At 38.9% G+C, this 27,961-nt stretch overlaps 3 protein-coding genes across 7 annotated transcripts; 1 reads left to right on the plus strand and 2 right to left on the minus strand.

The window, feature by feature from the left end:
- The first annotated feature begins 747 nt into the window (after positions 1 to 747).
- Positions 748 to 18,331, plus strand: LOC104592191 (subtilisin-like protease SBT6.1). Of its 5 annotated transcripts, none has more exons than XM_010251416.3 (10): positions 748 to 882; positions 1,042 to 1,170; positions 1,359 to 1,511; positions 2,791 to 2,907; positions 3,650 to 3,834; positions 5,160 to 5,415; positions 5,506 to 6,603; positions 16,893 to 17,414; positions 17,550 to 17,610; positions 17,700 to 18,331. In XM_010251416.3, the coding sequence occupies exons 1-10, from the start codon at positions 793 to 795 to the stop codon at positions 17,795 to 17,797; spliced, it is 2,709 nt and encodes a 902-aa protein (XP_010249718.2). In that variant the 5' UTR covers positions 748 to 792; the 3' UTR covers positions 17,798 to 18,331. The 5 variants fall into 5 exon arrangements, with proteins under 5 accessions (XP_010249718.2, XP_088748864.1, XP_088748865.1 ...); XM_088892738.1 differs by having other exon boundaries at positions 5,160 to 5,404; positions 5,648 to 6,603; XM_088892739.1 differs by having other exon boundaries at positions 785 to 925.
- A 199-nt stretch (positions 18,332 to 18,530) lies between these two features.
- Positions 18,531 to 20,015, minus strand: LOC104592194 (uncharacterized). Its single transcript, XM_010251419.3, has one exon. The coding sequence runs from the start codon at positions 19,229 to 19,231 to the stop codon at positions 18,668 to 18,670; it is 564 nt and encodes a 187-aa protein (XP_010249721.1). The 5' UTR covers positions 19,232 to 20,015; the 3' UTR covers positions 18,531 to 18,667.
- A 43-nt stretch (positions 20,016 to 20,058) lies between these two features.
- Positions 20,059 to 27,238, minus strand: LOC104592195 (ras-related protein Rab7). The gene is made up of 7 exons (XM_010251420.3): positions 26,988 to 27,238; positions 26,769 to 26,795; positions 26,527 to 26,626; positions 20,970 to 21,116; positions 20,799 to 20,879; positions 20,502 to 20,647; positions 20,059 to 20,370 (listed from the first exon to the last, which is right to left on the minus strand). Exons 1-7 carry the CDS (start codon positions 27,038 to 27,040, stop codon positions 20,301 to 20,303), a joined length of 624 nt encoding a protein of 207 aa, XP_010249722.1. The 5' UTR covers positions 27,041 to 27,238; the 3' UTR covers positions 20,059 to 20,300.
- Positions 27,239 to 27,961: the final 723 nt, after the last annotated feature.

Below are 27,961 nucleotides of genomic sequence, written 5' to 3' on the forward strand. Positions count from 1 at the left end.
ATGATCACTTCTTTGTCTTATGTAGTGGCCCTCAGTTGGAGGTGGTGCGCTCTACGCATCTTCCGTAAAATTATAAATAGATTTTCGGATTTCTCCATTTCTCTCTCTCTCCTCCTGGTTCGAACTTCGAACTTCGAAGCCTGAACGCCTTCAAAAAAAAACTTCGAAGCTGGAGCTTTCCCGACCTTCAATGCTGGAGCTTTCCCGCCAAATTCCTCAAGACCTATAACAGAGCGTACGAACGTGATGACCATTGTTCGAACCTCCTGTTTGCTCAATCGTTCTCTCGCAATTGCTCTCCTTTCGATTTTTCTCCTCCATTTCCGACCTTCATTTCAATCCTACATTGATCGAATCTTCAGGTTCGAGACCGATGAGGAAACCCTGACTCTAACCCAAACGAAAATAAGATCCTACGAGAACGTCGGAAGCAGAGAAGAAGCTGCAAGATCATACGATAACGTTGGTGTCAAACAAGAATCTCCTCAGAGGAATTACATTGTGAGATTTATTGATTAGAGGAGAGCGGAGGATCACAGGAGTTACCTTGAAGAGAATATCCAATTGAGCGGGTGGAGATGGATCGAAAGAAGGAATCCGGCTGCTGCGTTCCCAACCAATTTCGGGCTCGCGTCCATCGAGGACGGGGTCCGAGAGGCTCTGGTCACGGAATTTGGGAAACTGGAGCTTGTCAAGGATGTTTTGGTTGATTTCAGCTATTTTCGGAGCTTATCTTCGAAGAAACTGCATAGAAGAGGAGCTTTCGTGGATGGAAAGAAGCGTCCCGGAAAGATGTTTACTTCAATGTCTTTCGGCGAGGGAGAACACCCTACAGCTCCATGTAATTCTACCATAAGCTGGAAGCACAAGCTCATGATGCAGGTTAATTTCCTAGATTGGTGAATGTCTTACTAGTATCCATAAGGTTTCTCTTCCATTTATTTGCACCTTGTATTTTTGTTTTACTTTGGAATATTAAATTCGAATGACAGTTCTCCGTTATTCCTTACGTGGTACGAGTTTCATGATTTTTTTTTGCAGAGATCCCAGGTTACATCATTGTGTGGAGCTAAGGCACTCTGGGCAAAAGGGCATACAGGTGCCAAAGTCAAAATGGCCATATTTGATACTGGGATTCGAGCAAAACACCCACATTTCCGTAACATAAAGGTATGTGCTCCTTCTGGCATTTAGTTAAATGCCTCATTAATCTGGGTGGATGTGATATGCTGACAATTCCTGTTACGCTTATTATGAGTTACGCTTCTGCTTTGGCATTGTCACTGAGTTCTGTTATGCTTTTGCTACGAGTCTGTAACTGAAGAGTTTAATTCATTGTAATAGTGACATGCTTACAGGAAAGGACGAACTGGACGGATGACGATACCCTCAATGACAATCTTGGACATGGGACATTTGTTGCTGGAGTTATTGCTGGTCAAGATGCAGAGTGCCTAGGATTTGCACCTGAGGCGGAGATTTATGCTTTCCGTGTGTTTACAAATGCCCAAGTAATGCACATTGCTCCTTAGGAGATAATTTGAGCGTGATGAGTTGCTACTTTCAATTTTCACTTGCAAAAGGAATTTGCATTGGAGTTTCATCAGTTTTTGGCTATTTTTTCCCTAGGTTTAGAGGTTCATTAACTTCCCGCAACTTCCACAAAGCTTGCACCACTTTAAGAATTCAACTTATCAAGAGGAAAATTCCAGTTTCTACTCATGGGAAGAAAAGGCAAAAAAGCATATATAGACGTCAGATGACCTGTCTTGCACAGCCATTCTACTTAATATCTTATTTATACCTGAAGAATTTAGTAGCATTTCTTGATATTAACTCAAGAAAGAACTCAAAAGGGAAAACAGAAGAGTGGTAAAAAAATGAAAGGTGCAACTTCCTAAATGCACTCAAAATAAGTAATAGTGGGAGCAGGAAAAAAATACTAAAAGTGGGACCATTATGAACTACATGTACAGTAAAGCTGAATGCCTAGGATGATTATTATATAAACATGGCTGCCAATCTGAAGATCTTGTTCAGATAAATTCCACATTTAGCAAGTACTTTTGGCTGTCTCTCTTGCAAGAACTGGGGTAACTAGACAGGACCTTGTACTGGAGCCCCCTGGGCCAGGGATAGAGTTTCACAATACTTAATGAATGATTTGGGCTTGGGCTTGGCAGCTCTTGCAGTTTCTTTTCTATTTTTTGTACTGCTATGCCTCTTGTTCCTGGCTATTAAGCCTGATGGCAGGGGTCCTGTAAGACCTGCCAAGACAGGTGTCCTACTTTTTGTACTTCTTGGGGGCCCCTAGACCTTCTTATATTTTCTTTCCTCCACTATTTAGTAGCGCATGTATTGCTTATGCTTTCTCACTAGTTAATGATAAAATGACTACAAAAACAAGGTTGACCTACTGATCCGTAGTAAGTTAATGAGTTGTCTGCATTACACAAGTAGGTGCAATTTGAGAGCTTTTTATAGACCAACTGTGGCCTTCATCTATACAACAGACCATATGCCATTATCCTTTTGTTTAATCGGGGCATCCTAAATGCTGCTACTCTTTACAAACTATTCAATTAAACCAAGGTTCAATGGATAAGTTACTTAGACATTGTAATCCCACTCTCACTTCTGATCTAAACCACTGAATATGTTTACTCCTTTAGTGGCAGCCTTGGATCGTACATATTACGGTTTTTGTATGGTAGCTTTTCTTTGTTATTTTGAGCTCAGATATTATATTTTTTATCAAGATTATGATAAGTTTTATTGAGCCTCTTGCAGATATCTTACACATCATGGTTTCTTGATGCTTTCAACTATGCTATTGAAACCAATATGGATGTGCTGAATTTGAGTATAGGTGGACCTGATTACTTGGATCTTCCATTTGTGGAAAAGGTAAACCCCTTCCTCTTGATTCTGTTTAGTTGAAACTTTATGGTGCTTGCATTCCCTCTCTTCAATTTATTTGATCTCTAGCTTTGCTTACACGTACAAGTACATATTATACTGCTGATGTTGCATCTTCAATTTAGGGGCCATTGCTTGGTGTAATGGTAAAATCTTGGGCTGACAAGCATGAGTTTGAGTCTGAGCGGCTACCTTGTGCAAAAAAAATGCCAAAGATTAGGTCCATATCCAGTCCACCTCTCCCAAGACCCCAGTAGCTGGGACCAACATTGGGTAATGACCTTTATTAAGTTGCATCTTAAATTTCAATGAATGCATAAGCATGCAAATTATCATTCACATTGAGAAAGACTAGATGGTAGATATACCATGTATATGGTAAAAGAATTGGCATTCCCAATTGTAGCAGAAATAGATGAGAATCATGAAAATCAAATATATAGTTTTTCTTTTGAAGTCCTAAACGGCTCATCATTTTGTGTAATTCATCATCATGGTGCATAATCTGTTGCAAATGCCCCAATCTCCACTACCAGAAAAGATAAAGGAATGACAAAAGAAAAGCTTGAATTATTTCCTAGCACACCTCCACTGCCATCCATACACAAAAGGAAAAAAAGAAAAAAAAAAGGAAAGAAGAAAGAAAGATCGGAAAGGAGAGAAGTAATCATTGACTCTAAACTGATCACAGAAATAATTGCAAGTGGTTTAAAATTTAAATGTTTTCCAGGTCTGGGAACTGACAGCAAGTAACAGTATTATGGTTTCGGCCATTGGCAATGATGGACCACTATATGGAACACTAAACAATCCTGTAGATCAAAGTGATGTTATTGGTGTTGGTGGGATTGACTATAATGATCACATAGCTTCATTTTCCTCTCGTAGCATGAGCACTTGGGAGATTCCTCATGGGTAAAGAATCTTCTTTTTTTTTTCTTATTTTCCAGGTTCCTGCAAATAAGTTGGTTAGGTCTAGCCACTTCAGATGTTCAATGTTATTTGGGTTGGAAGTAGACCTGTTCATGGGCCGGGCCGGGCCGGGCTCGGGCTGGGCTTTCACTTGTCACTAATGAAAATATACTAGGCCCGAGCCCGAGCCCGGCCCGACCAACGGGCCTATAACTTGGGCCCGATCCCGGCCCTGATAAAAAGCCCGAAGCCCGAGCCCGAGCCCGAAGCCCGACCTAATTGAAAAAAAAAACAATTTTTCCTATTCAAATAGTATTTTTTTTCTATTTAAATGAACAATGGGCCTACAAGATGGTATTTTTTCCCTTTCTTTTATATTTTAAAACACAATTTTACATTATTAAATAAAAAAATTTATTCAAATGGACATAATCACATAACTCATTTTAAGTTTAATATTAGGTCGGGCCGGGCTATTTTGACAAAACCCGAGCCCAGCTCGAATTTATTGCGGGCCGGGCTTTTTGGCCCGAATTTAAGCCCGTGGGCCGATAAGCATGTTCAAGCCCGTCCGGGGGCCGGGCCGGCCCGTCGGGCCACCCGGCCCATGAACAGGTCTAGTTGGAAGGGGAGTGGTTTGGTTCTCAGCCTAGACTCATATTCCCTTTTTCAGTACATTTTGGTATACATTAACCCTAGTATTTTTGTAATATCAATGTTCCATCTCACGAATCATGAGATCAACATACTCCATATTATTCTCTTTATTTTAGTAGATGTCTATTTTCTCATTTTCTGTGACAGTCTGCATCATTATATATCCCTACTTATATCAATCCAAGAAGTTTTGCATGCCATGTATCCAAAAGAGCATTGGCCTCCTTTCCGGTGAAACTTTCTTAATAGTAAATGCATGAATATGGTGAAGGTAGTCAAGGTTTTATTCTGTCCAGTTTTTCCATATTTGACATAGTTTCAAGACATCTCTAGGGCTTACCTTGGAGATCTCCCAACTCTGAGTGCATTTATCCATTGCCATGTTCTCTACCTGTTGTTTAATTGAAGCTTTCCATACTTCCCTTTGTATGGAAGTTTAACTTGATACTTTTCTTTAACACTTATTTTGTTAGCTTGTAAGAGTTATTAATGCCATTGCATCTTACTTGGGATAAAGTTTTTTGTGCTACTATATTATATCTGTATTGATTTTGAAGAACAAAACTCATTAGCTCATATACACCAAAGGAATTATATTAGAAAATAAAGGAAAATTTTCACTTTTTGGTTCAGAAACACTGTTTTAACCATGTTTAACTTTTTCCAAACAGGTATGGTCGCATGAAGCCAGATATTGTTGCATATGGCCGGGATATCATGGGTTCCAAGATCAGTACAGGCTGTAAAAGCCTTTCAGGAACCAGTGTGGCAAGTCCTGTGGCTGCTGGTGTGGTTTGCCTGCTTGTTAGTGTCATCCCCGAGGGTAGCCGAAAGAAGATTCTAAATCCAGCAAGCATGAAACAAGCACTTGTTGAGGGGGCAGCAAAGCTTTCTGGTCCTAATATGTATGAGCAAGGTGCAGGCAAGGTTGACCTGTTAGTTCTTTTACTTGTAAAGCATCTCCTTATGTTTTTCATTTGTATACTTGGAAATGAATGCCTTTTTTCTTGTAAATAGATAATTCTCTCAATATATGTCAGCTTGAAGTCATATGAAATACTGAAAAACTACCAACCTCGGGCAAGCATCTTCCCTAGTGTTCTCGATTTTACAGACTGTCCTTATTCCTGGCCCTTTTGTCACCAGCCACTCTATGCAGGTGCTATGCCTGTGATCTTCAATGCCACTATATTGAATGGAATGGGTGTTATTGGCTATGTCGATTCTCCACCCTCATGGCATCCTTTGGACGAAGTGGGCAATCTGCTTAATATTCACTTTACTTATTCAGAAGTTATCTGGCCTTGGACTGGTTATCTTGCATTACACATGCAAATCAAGGAAGAAGGTGCTCAGTTTGCAGGAATAATCGAAGGCAATGTGACTGTTAGAGTATACAGCCCATCGACTCGTGGAGAAAACTTTCAACGACAAACTACTACTTGTGTGCTTAAATTGAAGTTGAAAGTGGTTCCAACTCCTCCAAGATCCAAGCGGATTCTATGGGATCAATTCCATAGCATCAAATACCCGCCTGGTTATATCCCAAGAGATTCTCTGAATGTTCGCAACGACATCCTTGATTGGCATGGAGATCATCTGCACACAAATTTCCACACTATGTTCAACGTGCTGAGAGATGCCGGATACTATGTTGAAACACTTGGCTCACCCTTTACATGTTTTGATGCCCACCAGTATGGGACACTGCTGATGGTAGATCTTGAGGATGAGTACTATGAAGAAGAGGTGCAGAAGCTTAAGGATGATGTCATTAATACTGGTTTAGGACTAGCTGTGTTTGCTGAGTGGTATAATGTAGACATGATGGCGAAGATGAATTTTTTTGATGATAGCACGCGAAGTTGGTGGATCCCAGTTACCGGGGGTGCAAATATTCCGGCATTGAATGATCTTTTAGCACCATTTGGCATTGCTTTTGGCGATAAGATTCTGCATGGGGACTTTTCTATTGATGGTGAGCAGAGCCACTATGCATCTGGAACAGATATAGTGAAGTTTCCAGCAGGTGGTTTTCTGCACGGCTTCTCCTTCCTAGATAGTTCAATGATTGGTGCCACTCAGAAGATATTACGAACTTCTGACATGACAAAGGTGAGACAATATATCTTGTTCAGTTGAACTTATTAATTCTAAATTGGTGTTCTTTATTTTGTGAGAGAAATGGGCCTTTAGAATAAAAATATTAAACATATACCTCCTCTATAGTCAGACCAACCATTTAATCACAACAATTGGGATATCAGATATTACCCAATTTCTGGCAAGAAACTAAAATTCTTGGAGGATCTTTGGTGGGGTGACCCTTTGCCTTCTTGTTTACCCAGACTGTTCTCTTGTGCTTCCTTTTCCAAACTATTCACTCATCTCCCATTACCCCCCTCACCCTGGATTTTTGGTTAAAGTTCTTTATCCTGGACTTATGCCTCCTAAACATCAAAGCTTTCTGTTGGGAAGTGGCATCGCGGATTGTAACCCTTTATCTTTGTGAGGTGATCCAACATTGGAAATTATGGTGCCTCTCACCTCATGTGTACATTTGATTTAAGAAAAGGAAGGTCCTACCTTTTTTGAATTGTTGGGTCACCTTGCTAATGAGGTACTGGAGTTATTCTCTTCTCACATGATCAATGCTCATACAAAAAGGGGTAGAGTGCTTGGGCTGCATTAGAGTGATTATCTTATGGAGCACTTGGACTTTGGAGTGAAAGAAATGCAAGGATCTTTGATAATAAAGAACAAAAGTGGAGGATATCATAGAATTAATGGAGGATTGGGTCTTGAAAAAGGAGGAATTCAATGAAGTCCCCATGGACTCCATCTTGAGAGTATGGGTTACTATTGCTGATTTTGCTCAGAGAAGGGCATCAAACAACCCAATCCTGGTCTCCTCCAGATAGAGGGTAAACTGAATTTTTATGGTTGCTGTTGTGATAATCCAAGATAATCAGGTATTGGGGGTTTTATAAAGGACAAAAATGGAACCGTTGTATTAAGTTTTTCAGGCCCAGTTGGGGTTGTTAATGCCTTGAGGCCTGGGTCACTGAGATGCTTGCTGCCCTCCTTAAAGGTATTGGATAGGGAAGGGGATTGTTAGATAGTAATGTATTGGTTTTCCTCTTTAGCAGATGGCCCATGGACTCTAAGGGGCCATTGGATAACAAATGAAGTGGCTGAACTGAATGACTTGTTGCTGTCTTCTTAATAAGTTATCAAGGAGGTTGTGAATTCTATAATGGCTGAAACTGAAGTTGGGTTGACTACCAAATTATGTTTTACTACTCAGATACAGCAAGGATATGGATGGATACAGTATTAACAGTAAAAATTGAAGTATCCAACTGTACCCTTTTATAGGTATCCGGGTATCATATTTACCATACCCACAAATATTTTATTATTTAGGTATTTTACCCACTAAAGACAAAGCAAGGCATTCAATTCAGCCACTTAAGTTGTTATCAGACAATCCTTAAGGCATTTAATTAGAGGCAAAGCTTTTGGCATCCAAGATGAACTGCTTGTTCAAATGGATCCTTGTATCTGCTAATAGATTTCTTGATTCCTTGGCAGAGTAGGGGCAGTAAGTACTGTTTTGGCCTGCAGGGCTCCAGGCCTGGCTTGTAAGTGAAGTTATCATAAATTCCCTTACCGTGGAAATGGGGACTTCTATCTCTGAAAGTAATTTTGATTTTTAAGTATTTTTACTGATAAAAAAATGAAATACCAGTTACCACTATGCTCCTCTCTGAAACATTTTTAACTAGTTGTACAATGTCCAAAAACATATAACACAAACCAAGTAGTTCATGTGATCATGATTTTATTGATAATTTATTCTCTTCATATTTTGGTTGGATTCAGGTGTCCCTGCCATGTATTTGCAACTATATATGCATTATAGAGACAGGGGAACTAATAGATTTCACCATTGTAATTTTAGAAGTCATGAAACACTTTTTTTTTGACAAAACAAGAAGAGGGACTACACAAGATGGGGGGTAGCACGTCCCCAAATGTTAGCACAAGATAAAGCTCTTAAAGATCTGGGAAGATAAGGAAGGGATACATCATTGGAATGAGCAAAATTCGCAAGACAATCAGCCACTAGATTACAGAAGAAAAACAACCTTTTGAGAAGAAAGGACTGTTTAGAAAGTTGCAAAAATTCAAAAGAAAGTAGCAGAAATCAGAGTTCAAGAGGAGAGAAGAAGAAGAAGAAGAAGGTGGCGGCAACTTGGGTTCAGAGAGAGAGAGTTTCGAACATAATCCCTTAATTCTATTTCATTAAGTTAAACTTTAGTAATTTATAGAGAAGCCCCTAGTTGGGCAGAAAATTAAAAAGACATAACATAAGAAATAATAAAGTCCAAATTAAGGTCCATTACAACAAAAAACATAAAAGATAAAAAGGATAAATAGCCTATGGGCCATTTGGCCCATCTTCTCTACACTTCCCCTCAAGCTGAGCATAGATGTCAATCATGCCAAGCTTGCCAGTATCATGCTAAAGTTTAGCCTTGGGAATGCCCTTGGTGAGGAAATCAGCTAACTGTCCTTCAGAGGTGATGAAAGGTAGACACACTTCTCCAGCAGCCACTCTTTCTCGAATGAAATGTCTGCCAATTTCAATATGCTTAGTTTTGTCATGTTGCACTAGGTTGTGAGCTATGTTGATGGCGGTCTGATTATCACAGTATAACATCATTGGCTTATCATGCTCAATACCCAGTCCTCCATCAAGGATCTAAGCCACAATAGTTCAGAAACTCCATGAGCCATGGCTCTGTATTCTGCTTCGGCTGAAGATCAAGCAATAACTGATTGTTTCTTGCTTCTCCAAGAGACAATATTACCTACCACCAAGCTACAATACCCAGAGGTAGATCTTCGGTCATCAATGTTTCCGGCCCAGTCAACATCTGTGTAGGCTTCAAGTTTCATATGGCCATGCTTAGTAAATAGAATTCCCTTTCCAGGGGAGCCCTTCAAATAACACATAATCCGCTCTACTGTTGCCATGTGAGTATCCCTGGGAGCATGCATGAACTGACTGATGCAACTGACAACATATGCAATGTCTAACCGATTCATGCATAGATAAAGAAGTTTTCCAAGTAGTCTATGGAAGACTTCCTTATCTTCTAACAATATTCCATTTGAAGCAGAGAGTTTATGGCTCATATCGATAGGAGTAGCAACTGGTCTAGCACTCATCTTCCCTGTTTCAGAGAGCAAATCAAGAACATATTTTCTCTGAGAGATAAGGATCCCATCCTTGGATCCAGCAACTTTTAGCCAAGAAAGTATCTCAATTCCCCTAGATCTTTGATCTCAAACTCTGTATGAAGGAAAGATTTGAGATCATTAATCCCTAAGACATCATTACCAGTCACAACAATATCATCAACATACACAATCAGGTAAACGGCCAAGGATCCTCTCCTCTTCACAAAGAGGGTATGATCAGACTGTGTCTGTACATAGCCAAATCTAACAAGAGCAGCCCTAAACCTTTCAAACCATGCTCTAGGGGACTGTTTGAGTCCATAAAGAGATTTCATCCCTGGAGGAAGAGACATATAGACCTCCTCATGTAACTCTCCATTCAGAAATGCATTCTTTACATCCAGTTGATAAAGTGGCCAGTTTGAGTGTGTAGCCAAAGATAGCAGAATTCTCACAGAAGTCATCTTGGCAATAGGGGCAAAGGTCTCTAGATAATCAATCCCATATGTCTATGTATAGCCTTATGCAACCAGCCTAGCCTTGTACCTTTCAATGGTGCCATCAACATGATATTTGATAGTAAAAACCCACTTATAGCCTACTGGATCCTTCCCTTCAGGGAAATCAACCACTTCCCAAGTGTCATTCTTGTGCAGGGCATCAATTTCTGTTCTCATAGCATCCTTCCATTCTGGAATAGTAAGAGCTTCTGACACAGACCTAGGAATTGGGTTAGAAGCAACAGAAGAAAGGTAGGCAAAATATTAAGGAGAGAGCAAACTATAAGAAAGGTGTTTGGAAATGCAATGTGCAGTACACTTCCTTTTTCCTTTCCTAATAGCAGTGGGGATATCAAGGTCTGGGAAGGATGGCTCCAAAGGGGCTATAACAGTACCTGTTGTCTCATATGTAACTGGAAGTGCATGAGGCTCATGTGTTGTAGGGGAAACAATCTGCTCATTTCTGGTTCTCTGCCGTTGGTACAACCTAGGATTAAAAAGAGGGCGAGGAGGGAAAGGAGGAGGAATAGGAACACTGGAATGAGAGTGAAGTGACTGATCCTCCCTTGACTCATTTGAAGGAGGAAGAGACTCAGCAAAAGACTCAACTAGGACAAGAAGAGGAAGAGCAAACACCTGTGACAAATCTTCCCCCTTTGGACAATGTCTCTCTAGAGAAGAACCATAAAAGGAAAAAAGCTCATCAAAGGTGACATCCATTGAGACATATTGAGTGTCAGTCTTCAGATCAAAACAACAGTAACCCTTCTGTGTGGGGGAATAACCAAGGAAGATACACTTGTGGGCTTTTGGTTCAAATTTATGTCTCTGGACACTTGGGATATGTACATAACAAGTGCAGCCAAAGGCACGAAGAGGAATAGGAAAAAGATCATTGTCCGAATGAAGAAGACTGAAGGGAGACTTAAACCCTAAAACCCTGAATGGCATACGACTTATAAGGTAGGTAATAGTGAGAACAACATCACCCCAAAATTTTGTAGGGACATGTGAGGCAAATAGAATACTTCTTGCAACTTCAACAATATGTCTATTTTTTCTTTCAGCAACCCCATTTTGTTATGGGGTCCTAACACAGGAGCTTTGATGAATAACCCCTAAATCAGTGAGATAGTAGGTCAGGTTTTTCTAAAAATATTCTTTTGCATTGTCGGATCTGAAAATTTTAATTTTGGTATCAAACTGGATTAGGACAAATTCATGGAATTGCCTCACAAGTCTGGGAACTTCATCACGAGACTTCATCAAAAATATCCAAGTGAATCGAGAAAAGTCATCAATGAACAAGATAAAATATTTGTAGCCACCCATAGAAGGTAAGTGGTAAGGCCCCCACACATTAGAGTGCACAATATTAAAAGGAGAAGAAGATCTTTTATTACTCAGAGGATAACTGTTTCTACAATGTTTTGACAGTTCACAAGACTCATAATGAAGACTGGATAAACAAATTCCCTTAAACAGTTCTGGGAATAAATGACTTAATGTAGAAAAAGAAAGATGTCCTAAATGAAAATGACATAACATGACTCGACTGATGGACTCTGTAGATGTAGACCCAAAAGCATCTTTTCCAGGTTGTTCATGGTACTGTCCAGGAGTATCCAGTAGATATATTCCATTCGCCTCACGGCCACTCCCAATCACCTTCTAAGACTTCAGATCCTGAAAAACACAGTAGCAAGGAAAGAAGGTTACACAACAGTTTAATGACTTACTTAGGCTACTTACAGATAACAAGTTTGTATTTAGTCTGGGTACATGAAGAACAGAAGGAAGAACCAAGGAGTCTATAGCCTTGATGGTTCCCTTGCCGGAGATAGGGGCAAGAGAGTCATCGGCTAGGGTGATTTTGTCACATCCAGGAAGTAAATCATATGAAACAAACAAAGTAGAAAGGCTGGTCATATGATCAGAAGCACCAGAATCAATAATCCAAGGGATCCTACGATTACCTGAAATGGTTGCATGATTGGCAGAAGCCCGTATACCTAGGTGACTGATCAGCCTCCCAAACTTCTCATATATGCCTTCATAGCTGCTAACTGCTCACTAGCCGTCATCTCTTTAGTTTGGTATCTGTCACTATCTAGACCAACAACAACATTGGCACTCCCTGCCTTTATATTATCAGACTTCTTCTGAAACCGAAGTGGTAGGAGCTCAGGATGCAATTTCCAGCACTTGTCTTTAGTGTGTTTTGGCTTTTTACAATACTCACAGATAATCTCTTTCTTCCCTGAGCTACTTGGAGTCTTTGCAACCCCTTGGGTTTCACTCCCATATTAGCAAAGTGATCATTTAAATCAGCCCCTTGGACCTGGACAAGTCTTCTGCTTTCTTCACTACTTACCAAGGCATATGCTTGAGACTGTGAGACACTATCCTTGGATAAAATATTTTGCTTTGTAATGTCGTACTCTGGATTTAGCCCTGTCAAGAACTCAAACACCCTATTTCTCTCAACCAGTTTTCTATAGGTCTCAGCATCCTTAGTGGTGTCACAAGCTACAACTTCTATCAAATCTATTTCTTGCCATAAAGACTTCAGTGTTGAGAAGTATACAGCTAATGGTTTCTCCCCCTGTCTCAAATTCTTCACATCACTTCTCAACTTGTAAACCTGGCCACATTTAATTTTTGGGAATATGTTTCAGTAACACTATCCCAAATTTCCTTTGCTGAATTCATCCACAAATAGTGCTGACTAATCTGTGGTTGCATTGAGTTCACAAGCCATCCAATAATAGTATAACTTTCTTGCATCCACTTTTCATATGATGGATCATCTTCCGGAGGAGCCTTTTTGCTCCCGGAGATAAAACCCCATTTGCCTCTACTACAAATATGAATTTTTACTGATTGTGACCAAGCCAGATAATTAGTTCCATCCAGCTTGACTGTGGTCACAGCCAGTAGAGAGTCTACAGAGGCTCCTGGAACTTGTCCGGATTCAACAACATGCTTGTTTTCAAAGTCTGAGGAGTTCATCTTCTTAAATACTTCAAAAATGACTTCAAACAACTTCGAATAACAACAAATGAAGACAAAACAAAAACTGTTGTGAGCCAACCTCTATGCAGTCGTACCAATAACCTGCGTCACACCCGGAAGCTGGGAGAAACAGAGAAAACTCAACCGCTCCTTGTAGACTTCACAGAACACTAATCAACTTGATTCGATCTTCAAGAAGAAGAATGAGAAGGCCTTCAGTCACTGAGCGCCCAGGTCAAACTCCCTGTGGGGCCCGCAATCAGATTTCTCCAAAAAATTAGGGTTTTGGGCAACACACTTGAATCTGTCAAGAGGACGACAAAACCAGTCTCCTCTCCAGAAACCACTAACAACTGGGCTGAAATAGGTTTTGTTAACAGCTGTTATTTTTTCCTATGTATAGTACCGCAGGGGTACTATTGTACTTTTGCTCCTTTTTTATTTTAGTTGTTGTCGCCCTAGTATATATATTAAAAAGTTGCACCGCCAGCAGTATCTTTGAGCTCTCAGTTCTCTCTTCTCTCTTCTTCTCTCTCTTTTCTCTCTTCTTTCATTCTTCTCTCCTGCATAACAGGTTTCTTTAACTATTCATGTGATTCAGTTCTCCATACACACTGTGTATGGGAAAAAAAGGTGAAAAAAGGGAAAATCGAGCCTGCTCTGATACCAAGAAGAAAAACAGCCTTTTGAGAAGAAAGGACTGTTTAGAAAGTTACAAAAATTCAAAAGAAAGTAGCAGAAATCAGAGCTCAAGAGGAGAGAAGAAGAAGAAGAAGGTGGCAGAAACTTGGGTTCAGAGAGAGATTTTCAAACAAAACCCCTTCTCTTACTCCCTTAATTCTATTTCATTAAATTAAACTTTAGTAATTTACAGAGAAGCCCCTAATTGGGCTGAAAATTAAAAAGACATAACATAAGAAAGAATAAAATCCAGATTAAGGCCCATTACAGCAAAGAACATAAAAGATAAAAAGGATAAATAGCCTATGGGCCATTCGGCCCATCTTCTCTACACCTTCCCAGTAGGTGTGACAATACACAACATCACCATCAATCCTCTCGATCAAAGATCTGCAACCTTTGATGATCATTCTTAGTCTCCATGGGGGTTCCACATGGTTCTTCAAGCTGTCAATAACAAACTTAAGAGTCCCCCTCAATTGTAATGGATTTTCTATTGAAGTTGAGGGCAAGATTATGGGCTTCCCAAGCAGCCCATGCTTCAGCTAGATTAATAGTCGTACGTCCAATTTCATAAGCTTTGAAGTCTAAAATCTGGCCTAGGTAATTTCTGACCACACAAGCAATAGAACAACGATTGTTTCTACAAGAAGCATCAAAATTAATTTTGATTTCATCCACTTTTGGACTTATCCACTTGATTGGGATACACTGCTTAGTAGATCCATTCTTTGAATCACTATCAAGACCCAAAACAGCCTCAATAAATGAGTTATGAGCTCTATCAATGATTATGGGTGGGGGCATAGTCTTGTTATTGAAAACTTTGTTATTACAATTCTTCTAGATATGCCACAGTAAAATAGCTATCTTTTCTCTTAATAATGGATCCTTTTGTATTTCTAATGTTGCACTCTAAAGAAATCCACCAATTGAGAACCAAATTGTTGTTCTCAAGAGGAGCCGGTATGGAATCTCCTGTTTTGAGCCAAATTTGTCTGGCAAAATGGCACTTTATGAAGATATGAACGTCATCCTCCTCTTCGCCACAATAACTACAATTGCCATAAATATCAAATCCTCTATTCCGAAGGGCCATCTTGGACGGAAGTTTGTTGTTCAGTAAAAGATACAAGAAGATTTTAATTTTCGGAGCAATTTTCAGTCTCCACACACTATTGATTTCCTTTGTTACCCTAGTAGGGTTTCCATGCATCAAACAAGCCTCATTATAGGCAGATTTGATCGAGAAACTTCTATTCGAGTTAGGCCTCCATATGAATTTATCCTCATGATCCCCAGAAGAAATAAACAAGGTTTTTATTTTCTCCCATGCACTCTGAAGCACTAAATTTTTAATTAAGTCCTCCCTCCAAGTTTTGCTATCTTGGTTGATGACTTCACTAACTCGGAGGTCTAGATTATTAACTTCTGCATTATCAACCAAGTTGATTAAGGGTTCCTCATCTGACCATCTATCAGTCCAAAATTCAGTGTCATTACCATTGCCAATAATCCAGCCTAAACCTCTCTTAATCATTTTAGGATGCCTTTCCAGGCCCGTGAATGATTATTCTTTTTCAGTTTAGTGTCCCCAAAATTTTCTCTTCAAATATTTATTATTTACAACTTGAACCCATAAATTATCTTTTTCATTCAATAATTTCCAGCCTAATTTTGCTATGCATGCTTCATTCATCCATCCCAAGTTCTTTAGGCCAAGCCCCCCACCCCCCTCCAATGTTTTGAAGTGCACACCCTGTCCCAATTAACAAGGTGGAAGGGTTTCCTCTCTTTATTGCTGGTCCATAAGAAATTTCTTTGTTTTTTATCTAGGTCCTATATGACTCCTTTTGGGACTTTGAAAGATCTCATGATATATTGAGGAATCATATTACTAGAAGCCTTAATGAGCGTAATTTTTCTTGCTAGGGAGAGACAGTTTCTTTTCCATCCAGCCAGCTTACTATCCATTTTCTCACTCAGAAATTTAAAGGTGTCCTTGTTATAATTGTTGTTAAATACTGGAGCACCCAAGTAATTCTCATTTTTTATCTGTAAAGGAATCTTCAGAATTTTAGCCATGATTTTCTCTAATCTTGGGTGAATATTTTTTGAGAAAATTAAGGAAGACTTTACAAAGTTTGGAGCCTGACCCAAGGCTTTTGCAAATCTGGACAAAACATTTTTAATAGTGAGGCATGCTTGGATATCTGCTTTTGCAAAAATGATAGTCACCTGCGAATTGCAGAATTGGAATGGTCGGACCTTGTCTAGAAATTCAACAACCAATAGGGCTCCTGGGAACAAATGCTTCCCTCTGAAGGTTGAAAGAAAGGGCCTCCGTGCATAGGACAAAAATATATGGAGACAATGGGTCCCCCTGCCTGATCCCCCTGGATAGCACCAGTAACTTTAGCATGAAATTAACAGTTAACTATTTTATTTAATTTATTAAAGATGAATTTATCCGAAGGAACGTAGGAGTAGCTGCAATGAGTGATAAAATGAGGGAAAGTAGATTGGGATGGTTTGGTCACATGCAGAGAATACCATCTACCAGCACCAGCAAGAACAAGAAGTGATCTGTACAGAATGGAATGGCAGAACCAGATCCATGCGCTTACCCCATATAGTTGGGACAAGGCTTAGATGATGATGATGATGAATCAATAATTTCCTTTATCTTGGAACATTTTTGATAAAATAAAGAATATACCATCAAGAAAGTTAAGATAAGGAGTTCCAAATGAATGAAGCTACCTTCTGTTTGTGGTGGAATGGAAAGGTGATTTCATTTGTATTTTTTTTATTCAGACCCCCTCCCCATTGTATTTGGAGTTCTACATTTCAACCCATCAAAAAAATGGTTTCTGCATTTCTTCTTCAATATTTCATTTTTCTCTCTTTTTGTGGGCTTATAAGATACAAATCTCTAATACCCATTATTGAATTCAGGCATCCTCCATTTTGGGCCTTGTGGACATGGGTAGCGGTCGTATTGCAGTCTATGGTGATTCCAACTGCCTGGACAGTAGTCATATGGTAACCAATTGTTTTTGGCTCCTGAAAAAAATATTGGATTTCACTAGTAGGAATATCAGAGATCCAGTGCTCTTCTCTGATTCGATCAGACAGGATGTTCCACTCTATGAGGATGATAACCAATTACCATCTCGCAGAACTGATGTGAACTTCTCCAGTTATTCTGCCGTTGTAGGCAAAGAATTGATCTGCAGGAGTGACTCCAGGTTTGAAATTTGGGAAACAAAGGGCTATGGCTTACAAGAGAGTTGGTGGAAGAAGAGGTTACCTGGGTATCCTAATATTGGTGTGGCTGGTAGTTTGAATTCAATCATAGCGGGTTCCTCTTTAGAGTGGACCAGGTCGCCAAGAAAGAACGATGGGAATTCTTCTGCCAGAACTGTTGGAAACCCATATGACAAAGGGATGGAGTTTGCTTTGTTCAGCAGAGATAAGGTATGGGGTTTAAAATGTGGTTACAAGCATATTTCCTGTTATTGTCGAGTATTTTTTATTAATTTCATGACCTTTTGTTTCATGGAATGTTATGTATGGCTAAAAGAACTCTCGTTTTGGTTCTATTTATTGCAGTTTGAGAAGCCAGTGGTAGTTGCAAGTCGATGGATTGTACCAGCTATCGTTGCCATTTCTGGTGAGGAGCAATTTCTAAAGCGCCTAGTATTTTTTTTTTTTTTTTAATTCTTATGTTTGATGCACTAATGTAAGGATATCTGTTTCTAGGTCTTCTGCTGCTTCTGAGTTTTTGGCGATTTGGACAGAAGCGAAAGCGACGGAAGAAAGGACCAGTCTCTAGCTCCGGTCGTGTCATTAATGTTTAGTCCCAGTGTTGGAAATTAATTTTGCACTGGTATAGCTTTGTAGCTTACATATTTCTGGGTTGTAATACAGTGGCATGAGATTTTTTAGCAGTTACAAAAGTTGAAGTCATCGGTCTGCTATACAGCAGAGAGGTAAATTGCCTGCCAATCAGACGCCAAGGAGCTGAGCTGCTGATCAGTTTGATGGAGCACCAAGCTACCAATATTTCTGTTCCCCTGCAAATTCTGAAGGTTAAATAAATGCTGGTTTAACCATTTCTTTCCAGAAACTCAAACAGGAGAGCGGGAAAACAATCTCAGCCAATTCCTCAATAAACAAAGATAGATGCAACCCGATGGGGATATACATGTGTTCGTCATCGCTGACAGACATTGCTGTTATTACTTGTTAGAATGGTTTTCTGCACTATAAATGTAACAAGTTTTTCGTTGGCAACTGAGCTCTGTCTCTGTTATTTTTCTATTTCTTTTTTAACTCTCTTCGCTAAAATTATCAATACAACCGCAAAGTAAGTCGATGAATGCGTTATGGTAGATGGTTTCTTTTCGCTCAGTATAGTATACAACTATGTAGAGTGCGGAAAGCCTAGTATTTATAGTTTTATACTATTTCCTTTGGAAGGAGTACAAACACAAATATGTACGGTACAAATCCATACAAAATAGTACAAAGTGCAAGGTTATACACTTTACATATTTGTATTTGTAGTTTTGTACTCTTGTACTCTTTCAAGAAACCATTGCAAAAATTTTCTTGAAAAAACATTGCCAAAAGGGAAATGAGCATCCAGCAAATGTTTACAACATCAGAATTAGAAACCAACAAACCGAAAGAAGCCAAAGTACAAGGCAGAATCGACATTTGTGAGTTCATATGTAGGTTCCAACTAAGATGGGTTGCTCATCTTCTTTCCCTTGGTCTTCTTCATTTCTCCCCGCTGCCGTATCTTCATCTGGCTTCTCTTCAATCTTCAACCCTTGCAATCCATCAACACATGATTTTCCTCCTCCCTCTGGTACCTCTGCTCCCAACACCCTGTCCCCGTCGAGATCCTTCCCGGAGTTCATAGCATCGGTGATATCGACAGCCGCCTCATCGCCAAGCACTTCAGGCAGACCGCCGCCTTCGTTGATTCCGCTTCCACAGGGTCTCGGGTGTTCAGGGGCGGGCCACACTCCGACCAACTTATCAGAGAGAATACCACCGCTGGGCCCGGGGTCTTGAATACAGACGTCGTCGTCATCTTCTTGGTCCTCGTCTTCACGGGGGTTGTCGGTGAGGATAGAAGATGCCCCAGATCGGAGGGAGTTGGCCGCCCTGAGGAAAGCCTCTTTGATTGCTTCAGCCGAGAGAGCACAGTCTTCCAACCCTGCATCCTCGAGCCGTGGTGGTCGGATCGCCTTCAGCAAACTCTCTTCTCCAGTGGCCTCCATTACTGACTGGCCTTCAACTGTTTTTTCTTTCCTCTCTTTCTTTCGCCTTTTTCTACTTCTCTTTCAAATCTTCAATTTAAACACTCATCCCGATCCGGGTAATTAAACGGCTCTCTGCTAACTGAATCGTACCTTCTGGAAAAAGAAAGACAATAACCTAACTACACGTGCCTTCTTCCCGTAGCCACGTATCTTAAAATGGATCATTGAGTATTGACCATTCCATTCCGAGTCCGGATCTGTTCCTCACCCTGCGCGCCTCACACGGATCTCACAGCATATTCTGACCGCACATCGAAAATATTTTTCGTCTTTCAATTTATTATTCATGGAGTCTCAATACAGGGTAGAATAGAATGTGATTGTAAAATCGGTGTGAGGCGTGCTATGCGAAGAGCAGATCCCAATTCTTCCATTCCACCTCCCATTTTTCCTGCTGGATCGACGCACCTCACATCATTTGCCACATATCTCCTCTCTCAGGTCGGCCACCCACAAGATATCTCATATTATGTGGTGTACGATGCACTACTAGAATTCAATCAATGCCTTATTGCCTACTTTATAACTGATCAGTCCAGGTCAGAATTTTGTAGTCATTGAGAATTCTGCATTGGATATTTGGATTACAGAGTATTAACCCTTTTTTTTATGTGTGAAGGAAAAACTACAAGTATGTTATGTGCTGGACATTTGGACAGGTATTATTAGATTATATTAGATTATTAGCATTATGCAAAGAATATATTTATGGGTGTTAACAAGATTGAAATGTAAGAAGGGCAAAAATCCAAAAGCATGATGATGATGATGTGAAAATAGCAGTCTTCATACAACAAATTGCATTTACAGAGAAGGCAGAGGTACATGAAAAAGGAGTTCAGGTAACAATTAATACAATTATGATAAGACCTGTTTTCCCTCTCCTTTGAACACCCTTTGTATTACACAAATATATATACCCTTGGGCACCTTCCCTGAATTATTTCTGCATTAACGAATGGGGGAGAAAATAGCAGTATCCTTCCAATTCTGAAACAAACCCAAATTGCCCCTACCACAATTCATCTTAACATTCACAGCCAGATGATCTTTGCTGCCGTCCTCCACTCGCCACATCAATGGTGTCAGGAAGGTATCTTCATCATCATCAAACGAAATTGTCAGTAACAGCTCCTAAAATTTTACAAGTCTCAAAAAAAAAAAAAATCATGGATCAACTCCCAAAATATTGTGCGTACTCAAAGGCATTTCAGTCAGTGATACTCACATTTCTTCTTCAGGTTCATTCTTCAGAGCATTCTTGGCTATACACTGAAAAGCAGCTTCAACATTAATACCTTCTTTTGCAGAAGTCTCAAAGTAGGGAATGTCCCCCTTGGAAGCACACCATGCCCTTGCCTTCTTCTCGGATACCTGAAAAGCAAAATGAAGAACATACCATCACTCCAAACTAACAAGTGTCATAAAGGAATTGCAAAAAGATAGTAGAGAATTCATAATGAACTGATTTGGAGATATTTCAAATTGTAGAATCATGACCAATAGGAAGAAAAAGCAAACTAACCACTCGGCTGTTGCCACCATCAACATCTATTTTGTTCCCCAACACAACAAATGGGAAGTTTTCAGGGTCTGATGGGCTGGCCTGCATGTATCATAGGGAAATGTCTATTAGTCCTTGGTTCTCTCAAACTCGACAGTCATCTGTTTTCTAAATACAGTGACCAGATATTACCTGAATCAAAAATTCTTCTCTCCAGTTGTCAAGGTGCTCGAATGATTTCATCACATTCACATCATACACAAGAACACAGCAGTCTGCACCACGATAGAAAGCAACACCTAGGCTTTGGAACCTCTCCTGCCCAGCTGTATCCCATATCTGTACAAACAACCCAATAAGCGTTAGAATTCAATAAGGAATTTGGCATTTAATTTCCATATTAAAGTTGCAAAGCAGTGAAATTAAAACTTATAATTCAGGGAACCGCTTCATAACATTCCACAATTACATGTGACAAATTCCTTGATAGAAGCAAAACTACAAAATATTACTACTGATAATCCTAATGTAATCTCAAGTCCATATGACAGAACCAACACAGGGTAAAACTCAACTATAAATTACCTTAAATACAGTCAAGCTTACAACAATGATAAATGTATATTTTTGCAACAAGTTAAAAAGAAAATCATTTCCTTTTCCTGACAAGGTATCCACAAAATACTATAAGATTCTCATGCGATTTGATGTTTATAAGATAAATAGTTAACCTATCTTTGCTTCATGCTTTTCAAGAATAATCATCCACAAACAGAAGAAAATACCGATAGCCACCCATAGAGGAAACATGATATAGTCCCCACACATCAGTATGAACAATATAAAAAACAGAAAAGCATATTTTATTACTTGCTTTAAAGGAATGTCTACAATGCTTTCCAAGCTAACAACCTTCACACTCCAAACTGGACAAACTGACGGACTCAAACAACTTCGGAAACAAGAAATGCAAAGAAGCAAAAGACAAATGCCCTAACTGATTATGCTAAAGCATAATCTGACCCACTGACTCCAACTCAATACCCCTGCTGACATGATGACTCTGATGACTAGGAAGCGCATCAAGAAGATAGATTCCATTCACCTTACAATCACTCCCAATCATCCTCTTTGATTCCAGATCCTACAAAACACAATGACCAAGAGAAAAAATCACTGAAATAATTCAAATCCTTTGTCAAGTTACTAACAATTAGTACTCGATCTAGGGACATGAAGGACAGAGGGTAGGGTAATGGTATAGGTTATCTTGACAGACCCTTTCCAAGGAATGGGAACATATGATCCATCAACTGTGGAGACTCTTATCTTTGCTAGAGCAAAGGTGGTATGAGGAGAAAATGGTGGAAATGTTGGTCATATGTTTTGAGGCTCTTAAGTCTATAATCCAAGAAGGTCCCTCCTTGCTTGTAGTGGAAACATAGTTTGCAGTGGCATGTGAATTATCTGTATGTGCAAAAGAAGTAGAATGGCTACCTCCTGATCCACCAATACCCTATTGTCCACCTGATAATGGGTTGGAACTGACTGTATCCCTTTAATTCAGAAATTGCCCATATCTCTCCAATTCAGCCCTCACTGCAGCTATTGCAACAGACTCGAGAGAAGCTATAGTAGGAGGTCCTGATAAGTTACTAATCACTGCCATATTCACATTTCCCTTCTTGATTTTGAGTCAGCTAGGCACAAGGTGTGGGTGAAGCTTCCAACAGGTATCTCTAGTATGTTTAGACTTCTTTCAATAGTCACAGATCATATCCTTCTTGTCCTCCTTCCTAGGTTCATTTCCACCCTTGTCTCCACTCGGCTTAGGCTTCACTATGCTAACCATAGCTGACTGCTCAAGTCCTGGATTCCTCATCATCACATTCCTCCTACTCTCCTCTCCCGACACAAAGGCATATGCCTAAGTTAAGAGAGAGTTACACTGTCTCTAGAAAGAATATGCTACTGTGCAATGTCATACTCAGGGTTAAGCCCAGCTAGAAATTCAAAAACCCTGTTCTTCTCTACCAGCTTCTGATAAGTTGTTGCATCCTTGTTACTTTCTCAAACCACAATCTCCAAATGATCTATCTCCTGCCATAAGGTTTTGAGGGCTGAAAAGTAAATAGCAATAGATTTATCTCCCTACCTACACCCAGTTTATCAATCGGTAGGATCTAGCAACATTCTCATTTTGTGAATAGGTTTCTGTAACTCCATCCCAAATCTCCTTAGTTGTGTTAGCCCATAAAAAGTTTTTACTTATATGGGGCAACATGGAATTGCACAGCCAAGTCATCATCATATGGTTCTCCTGTACCCACCGGGAGTAATTAGTTTCAGGTTTCTATTCCTCACCGGTGACATACCCCAATTTCCCACGAGCACCAATGGCCATCTTTGCAGATTGTGACAACTCTAAGTAGTTTGTACCATCTAACTTGACTGTAGTGATGGTCCCAACCCCGAAGAGGTCTCCAACACCTCCTCTCCCTTGTCCCATTTCACTTCCAAGTTTGTTTTCAACTCCACAGCCCTCCATAACTCCCAAAAAGGATTAGAAAATCAATTTGAGATGAAAAGAGAGGTATTTATCTCCTTCAGAAACCTCAAACACCCTTCTGGTACCCTAGAAGCCCCTCCCTCCAAAGATTCCCTTTTCCGTGGAAGTGGGAAAAGAGAGAGAAGAGGTCGCCGCTCCCCCCAAAGGCCTCCAAAAAAGTTGGGACTTGAATCGCCCCCTTCAGAAAAACACAAAGAACCCTAGAAAACTAGAGCACCACTTCTTGGGTCAAAACTGAAAAATCCTACTAAATCAGGACTCTCCCCCTTTCTCCAGTTCTTCCTTATTTTGGTGCTAAACCCTAGACCAGCTACAAGGGATTGCAAATCCACCTAAAAATCCAAGAATCAGGCTTACCTGAAGTCTTCGATCAGCCCTTTACCTCATCGTGCAGTCAACCGATCTAGGGTCGTATGATGGAGCATCTCAAGAAACCTTTAACCTTACTCTGATACCAAGTAGAAAAGTTTTGATATAAAATCTGTAAAAGAAAGAAGAGAAAGAGGAGAAGAAAAGGTTTCTGCTAAAGAAAGAGAAGAGAGATAGAAAAGAATGGAGGAGAAGCCAAAAATCTAATCTAGCCGGCCCTTTCATTAGATTATATACTCATAAATAAAGAGTGTACAAGTATGCCCTTAGTAAGTTAGCTACTTGTAAGAAGCTGAAAAGTCACACTTAACTTAAACATTAACTAATAGGCCTATGGCCCAACAACTGCCTAAGTTATGTAAATAAAAACAAATAAAATCGGCCCACAACTCAACACACAGCATGGCCCACTTTACAACTCTATGGATTTTGTGAATTAAGGGTGTTTTTGTAACTTCCCCATTTTAAGTAGTGTCCATCCTCAAGATTATAAGATTATATTTTGGATTTAACTTTTATGACCTGCACGGAACCCAAGGCAAGTCTCTATAAGGAGATACTTAAAACATGAAATAAATTCTAAGAAGGTATTACTAGTTATAATTGAAAATTGCAATAAGAGAAAATCTACTTGCTTATGAAGATACGTCTCTTCTCAGTCCAAAACTATGTAGACTCTTGTACTGTATTCTTTTTCAGATAATGATTGTAAGTATTCTTTTGAGTTTAATGATTTTGGAGAGTGATTGTGGGAACACTAGGAGTGATACCTGGGTTCTCTTCTAATTCCCTCATTCTTGTAGCCATTAGCCTTAAAGAAGATATTTTAGCTGGGAGAAGTAGATCAATATGCAAAATGAACCTCAAAATCAATGGTAAGATAAAGAAATAGGTCCCACTTGAAATATATTCAAAGAGGGGTAAAACAGAACAACTTTCTATCAATAACAACCAAATGGTTTTTATTAAGTTCCAGAAAAGATATGATATACAACAGCAGTGTATTAAGTACCATTATAATTGGCTAATCCTTACTATCCCTGCTAAACCCCAATATTGTTGGTTTCTTGCTGTTCCTGTTTTTGTAAACCATCAGCCAAACACTTAGTGTTTGGAGGGTCACCGATACGACACGTATCGGCCGATATGCCCCGACACGTGACAAAATTTTAATCCTTTCCATCAGCTAGATAGTTTGCTGATCTCAGAATCCATCTATAGATTATCTCTTCATCCAACTTACTAATCTCTCTCATAACTTGTCTATATTCCCAAGGAACTAGGACTATTTGTGGCACAACCATCAAAGTTTGACTTGTTAATGCTTTCAAGAGGAGGAGGTTCAATGTTGCAATGCTCGTCTTCTAGGAAGTATAAAACTAACTACTGTATGCCATTCCCTAAGAGTTGAATCCATAAGGACACCTTTCAGTTCATGATTTATTCCTTGTAGAGATCCAATGGGCAACCTGTATCACAACCAAGTCCATCAAAGTAGAAGCTTTCTCCTTGGTCTCAAAAATACAATTACTTCTTTCAGTTCAAATACGCCACAAAATTGCTGTTCTTAAACACTTCCATGTAAAAGAAAGTCGTTTTCTTTTTCTTTCTTCTATTCCCTTTGCAACTAAATACATTCTAAAGGAAATTTTAATTTTGATATTCTTCCCAATGGATGTAGATTTCTGTCTTACCAACATGTGGAGGGATATGATTTCTATTGCTTGTCAATAGAAAGAGAACTTTCATGACTAACCAGCACAATTTTGAACCTCTTTGAAGGTTTATATGCCTTCCTTGTTAGAAAACTTTCTTAGTTCCCGCTTCAAAAAAAAAAAACAAATTCTTATCCTACTTCACTGGAAATATTATGCTCCAGAAGCTTTAAAGATATTGCATATAAATGAGGATAATCAACAATGTTTCAAATTCAATCTCAAATGTAGCCATCTAATCTTAGGGTATAGTTAAGTAACATAATTATAAGTCAATATCAGAGCCCTTAGAACATCTTATACTCCTGTTTGGATCAAATAATCATGAACTAAAGTTCAGCAAAGTTTGTTGAAGAAACAAGCTAATAATTTGTTAGATGTCCATTCCCAATCTCCATATATCCTTGGGTCTTAGTCAAAGAACCCAACTCCCAAGAATTTTGTATAGAATTACATTTTTATCTTTTAATATGTATTTTTTTGTTTGTTTAAGAAAATGTTCAGTACAAAATCATTAATCCCCTTCCCATATATATATGCAATTAGGAAAAAAAAATGAACTAAATCAACTAATGAAAAGAATCCAAATTTTCAGAGGCAGAAAATGAAAGGCATTGCCGTGAAATATAATCTATTTGGGAAAAAAAATCTAAGAAATGTATCATTAAGGAGAATTATCAATAGTTCACGGAGCTTCCATGCTCTGATTGCTTTATAGATGAAAAACATCAACAAATTTACAGATGTATAATGATAAAAAAGAATAGTTTGAATGGATCTTAACCTATAGTCTCGGTTGACAGTTCTTCCTATTAATTTCATATGCAAGCAATCCCGTCCAATTCTTGGTTTATTTGTTTTAATGATTTCGGTTTCTCTCTTTCAGTATTGAACAGTTGGTAAATTTATTAGCAGGAACAAAACCACGAATTCACCATAGCACTCAAGAAGAAACAACAAAGGAACAAATTGAAACTTATACTATATTGACGAAAGATATTTGCAGAAGCAATTAAGAGATATAGCATTAACCAACAAAATAGCCCATTCAAACAAAATTATAGGGGAAAAAACATGTTTTAAGCTGGAAGCTCACCTGCAATGTGAAAAGCCTATCTTCGAATTGGACTTCTTTTGTCAGAAAATCAGCTCCAATTGTTGCCTTGTACTGATTACTGAACTTACGATTTACATATCTGAACAGAGTGTTTAAGGATGCAACAGTCGCAGATACAGTAAAATTTAAAATGCAGCGTCATTAAGAAAGCAGAAGCAGTACGAACGAAGAAAGAAAGATGAAGAGATGGGGAACAAACAAGATCTGACTTTCAAGGATACTGATTCATCAGAGACGTCTTGCCGACCCTATCAAAGATTAAACAGATACAATTAAAGAACAACACAAAAAACTCTACATAATCGAGCAAATATACATTAACTAAAAAACGAAAAGCCTTAAGGACTTAAGGTTCATCAACACAAGGCGCTTCAAAAACGTTTAACTCGAACGAGTTACGAGGAAGCCTCAAACCATGTAGGAGTTAAAAGAAAACCCACCCGCTGTCACCGAGGATTATGACCTTCAGAAGCATCCGCCTTCGAGATGCCATAGATTCCGATTATTCGAATTCTCTGTAATGATCAGGTATCACAAGCTTTCTCCTCTGCAATAAAATCAAGCCCTTGCGATTCCAAAATCGGCTGAGAATTGAGAAATCTCTGAGTCTAATTTTAGATAAGAAAAATAAAAACGGTGATTATTAGACTTCCCTTCAACTAAAAACTTTCCCAACTTTAAATTTTCATCAAAAAATAAATAAATAAAACGTTTACTTAAACTCACATTCTTTTAAGTCAGTAACTTCCGTGAACGCACCTTCCTCGAAAATTTTGAACACCCGAAAGTACCCTTTCATACAATACTAAATGGAAAGGGTATTATTGTCTTTCACATATTAATAACCAATTAATAAAACACACCCGGTCGAGCCAGACAAGAATTATACGATCATCGTTGGAGACAGGCAGGAACAGTTCGATTGACTCCGTGATATATAAAAAACGCGCATTGGCTTTAAATTTGAGGATGCAAACGGATCGGATTAGAGTCGGGATATATCCGAATCCGAATCTGTTAAAGATGTCAACTATCTAAATATAATCTGATTTGATTTAATTTTTGAATTTTTTAATAAATTATTAAAAAATATAATAATTTATATAAATAAAAGCAAAAAATATAAGTACTTTTTTAACTATTTTCATTATATTATATCTCTTTTTATAAAAAGTTATCAAAAATGTATATATATGTATGTAGAGAGAGAGGTTGGATTGGATCAGATTCTTTCATATCAAATAGGGAGTGATCCGAATCGAACAAAAATATAATCGGATCAAATCATGATCCGGTCCATTTTGCACCCTTATTTAAATTGCTAATAACGTGAAAACCTACCATTGATTGGTCAAAATTCTTCTCATATCATGTATTTTTGGCATCATAGATTGTCTGGTCTCTAATTATTTGT

Source organism: Nelumbo nucifera, chromosome 8, assembly GCF_055504915.1.
Source record: "Nelumbo nucifera cultivar China Antique chromosome 8, China Antique-T2T, whole genome shotgun sequence".
Lineage (NCBI taxonomy): Eukaryota > Viridiplantae > Streptophyta > Magnoliopsida > Proteales > Nelumbonaceae > Nelumbo > Nelumbo nucifera.

Coding starts and splice junctions, on each gene's coding strand:
- LOC104592194 (XM_010251419.3), bottom strand. CDS start 19,231: ATGGAGGCCACTGGAGAAGAGAGTTTGCTGAAGGCGATCCGACCACCA.
- LOC104592195 (XM_010251420.3), bottom strand. CDS start 27,040: ATGGCATCTCGAAGGCGGATGCTTCTGAAGGTCATAATCCTCGGTGAC. Junction 21,117..26,526: donor ATAGGCTTTTCACATTGCAG/GTGAGCTTCCAG, acceptor TTGTTTGTACAG/ATATGGGATACAGCTGGGCA. Junction 20,648..20,798: donor ATGGTGGCAACAGCCGAGTG/GTTAGTTTGCTT, acceptor TTTGCTTTTCAG/GTATCCGAGAAGAAGGCAAG.
- LOC104592191 (XM_010251416.3), top strand. CDS start 793: ATGTTTACTTCAATGTCTTTCGGCGAGGGAGAACACCCTACAGCTCCA. Junction 5,416..5,505: donor ATGAGCAAGGTGCAGGCAAG/GTTGACCTGTTA, acceptor TCTTGTAAATAG/ATAATTCTCTCAATATATGT. Junction 17,611..17,699: donor AGCTATCGTTGCCATTTCTG/GTGAGGAGCAAT, acceptor ATCTGTTTCTAG/GTCTTCTGCTGCTTCTGAGT.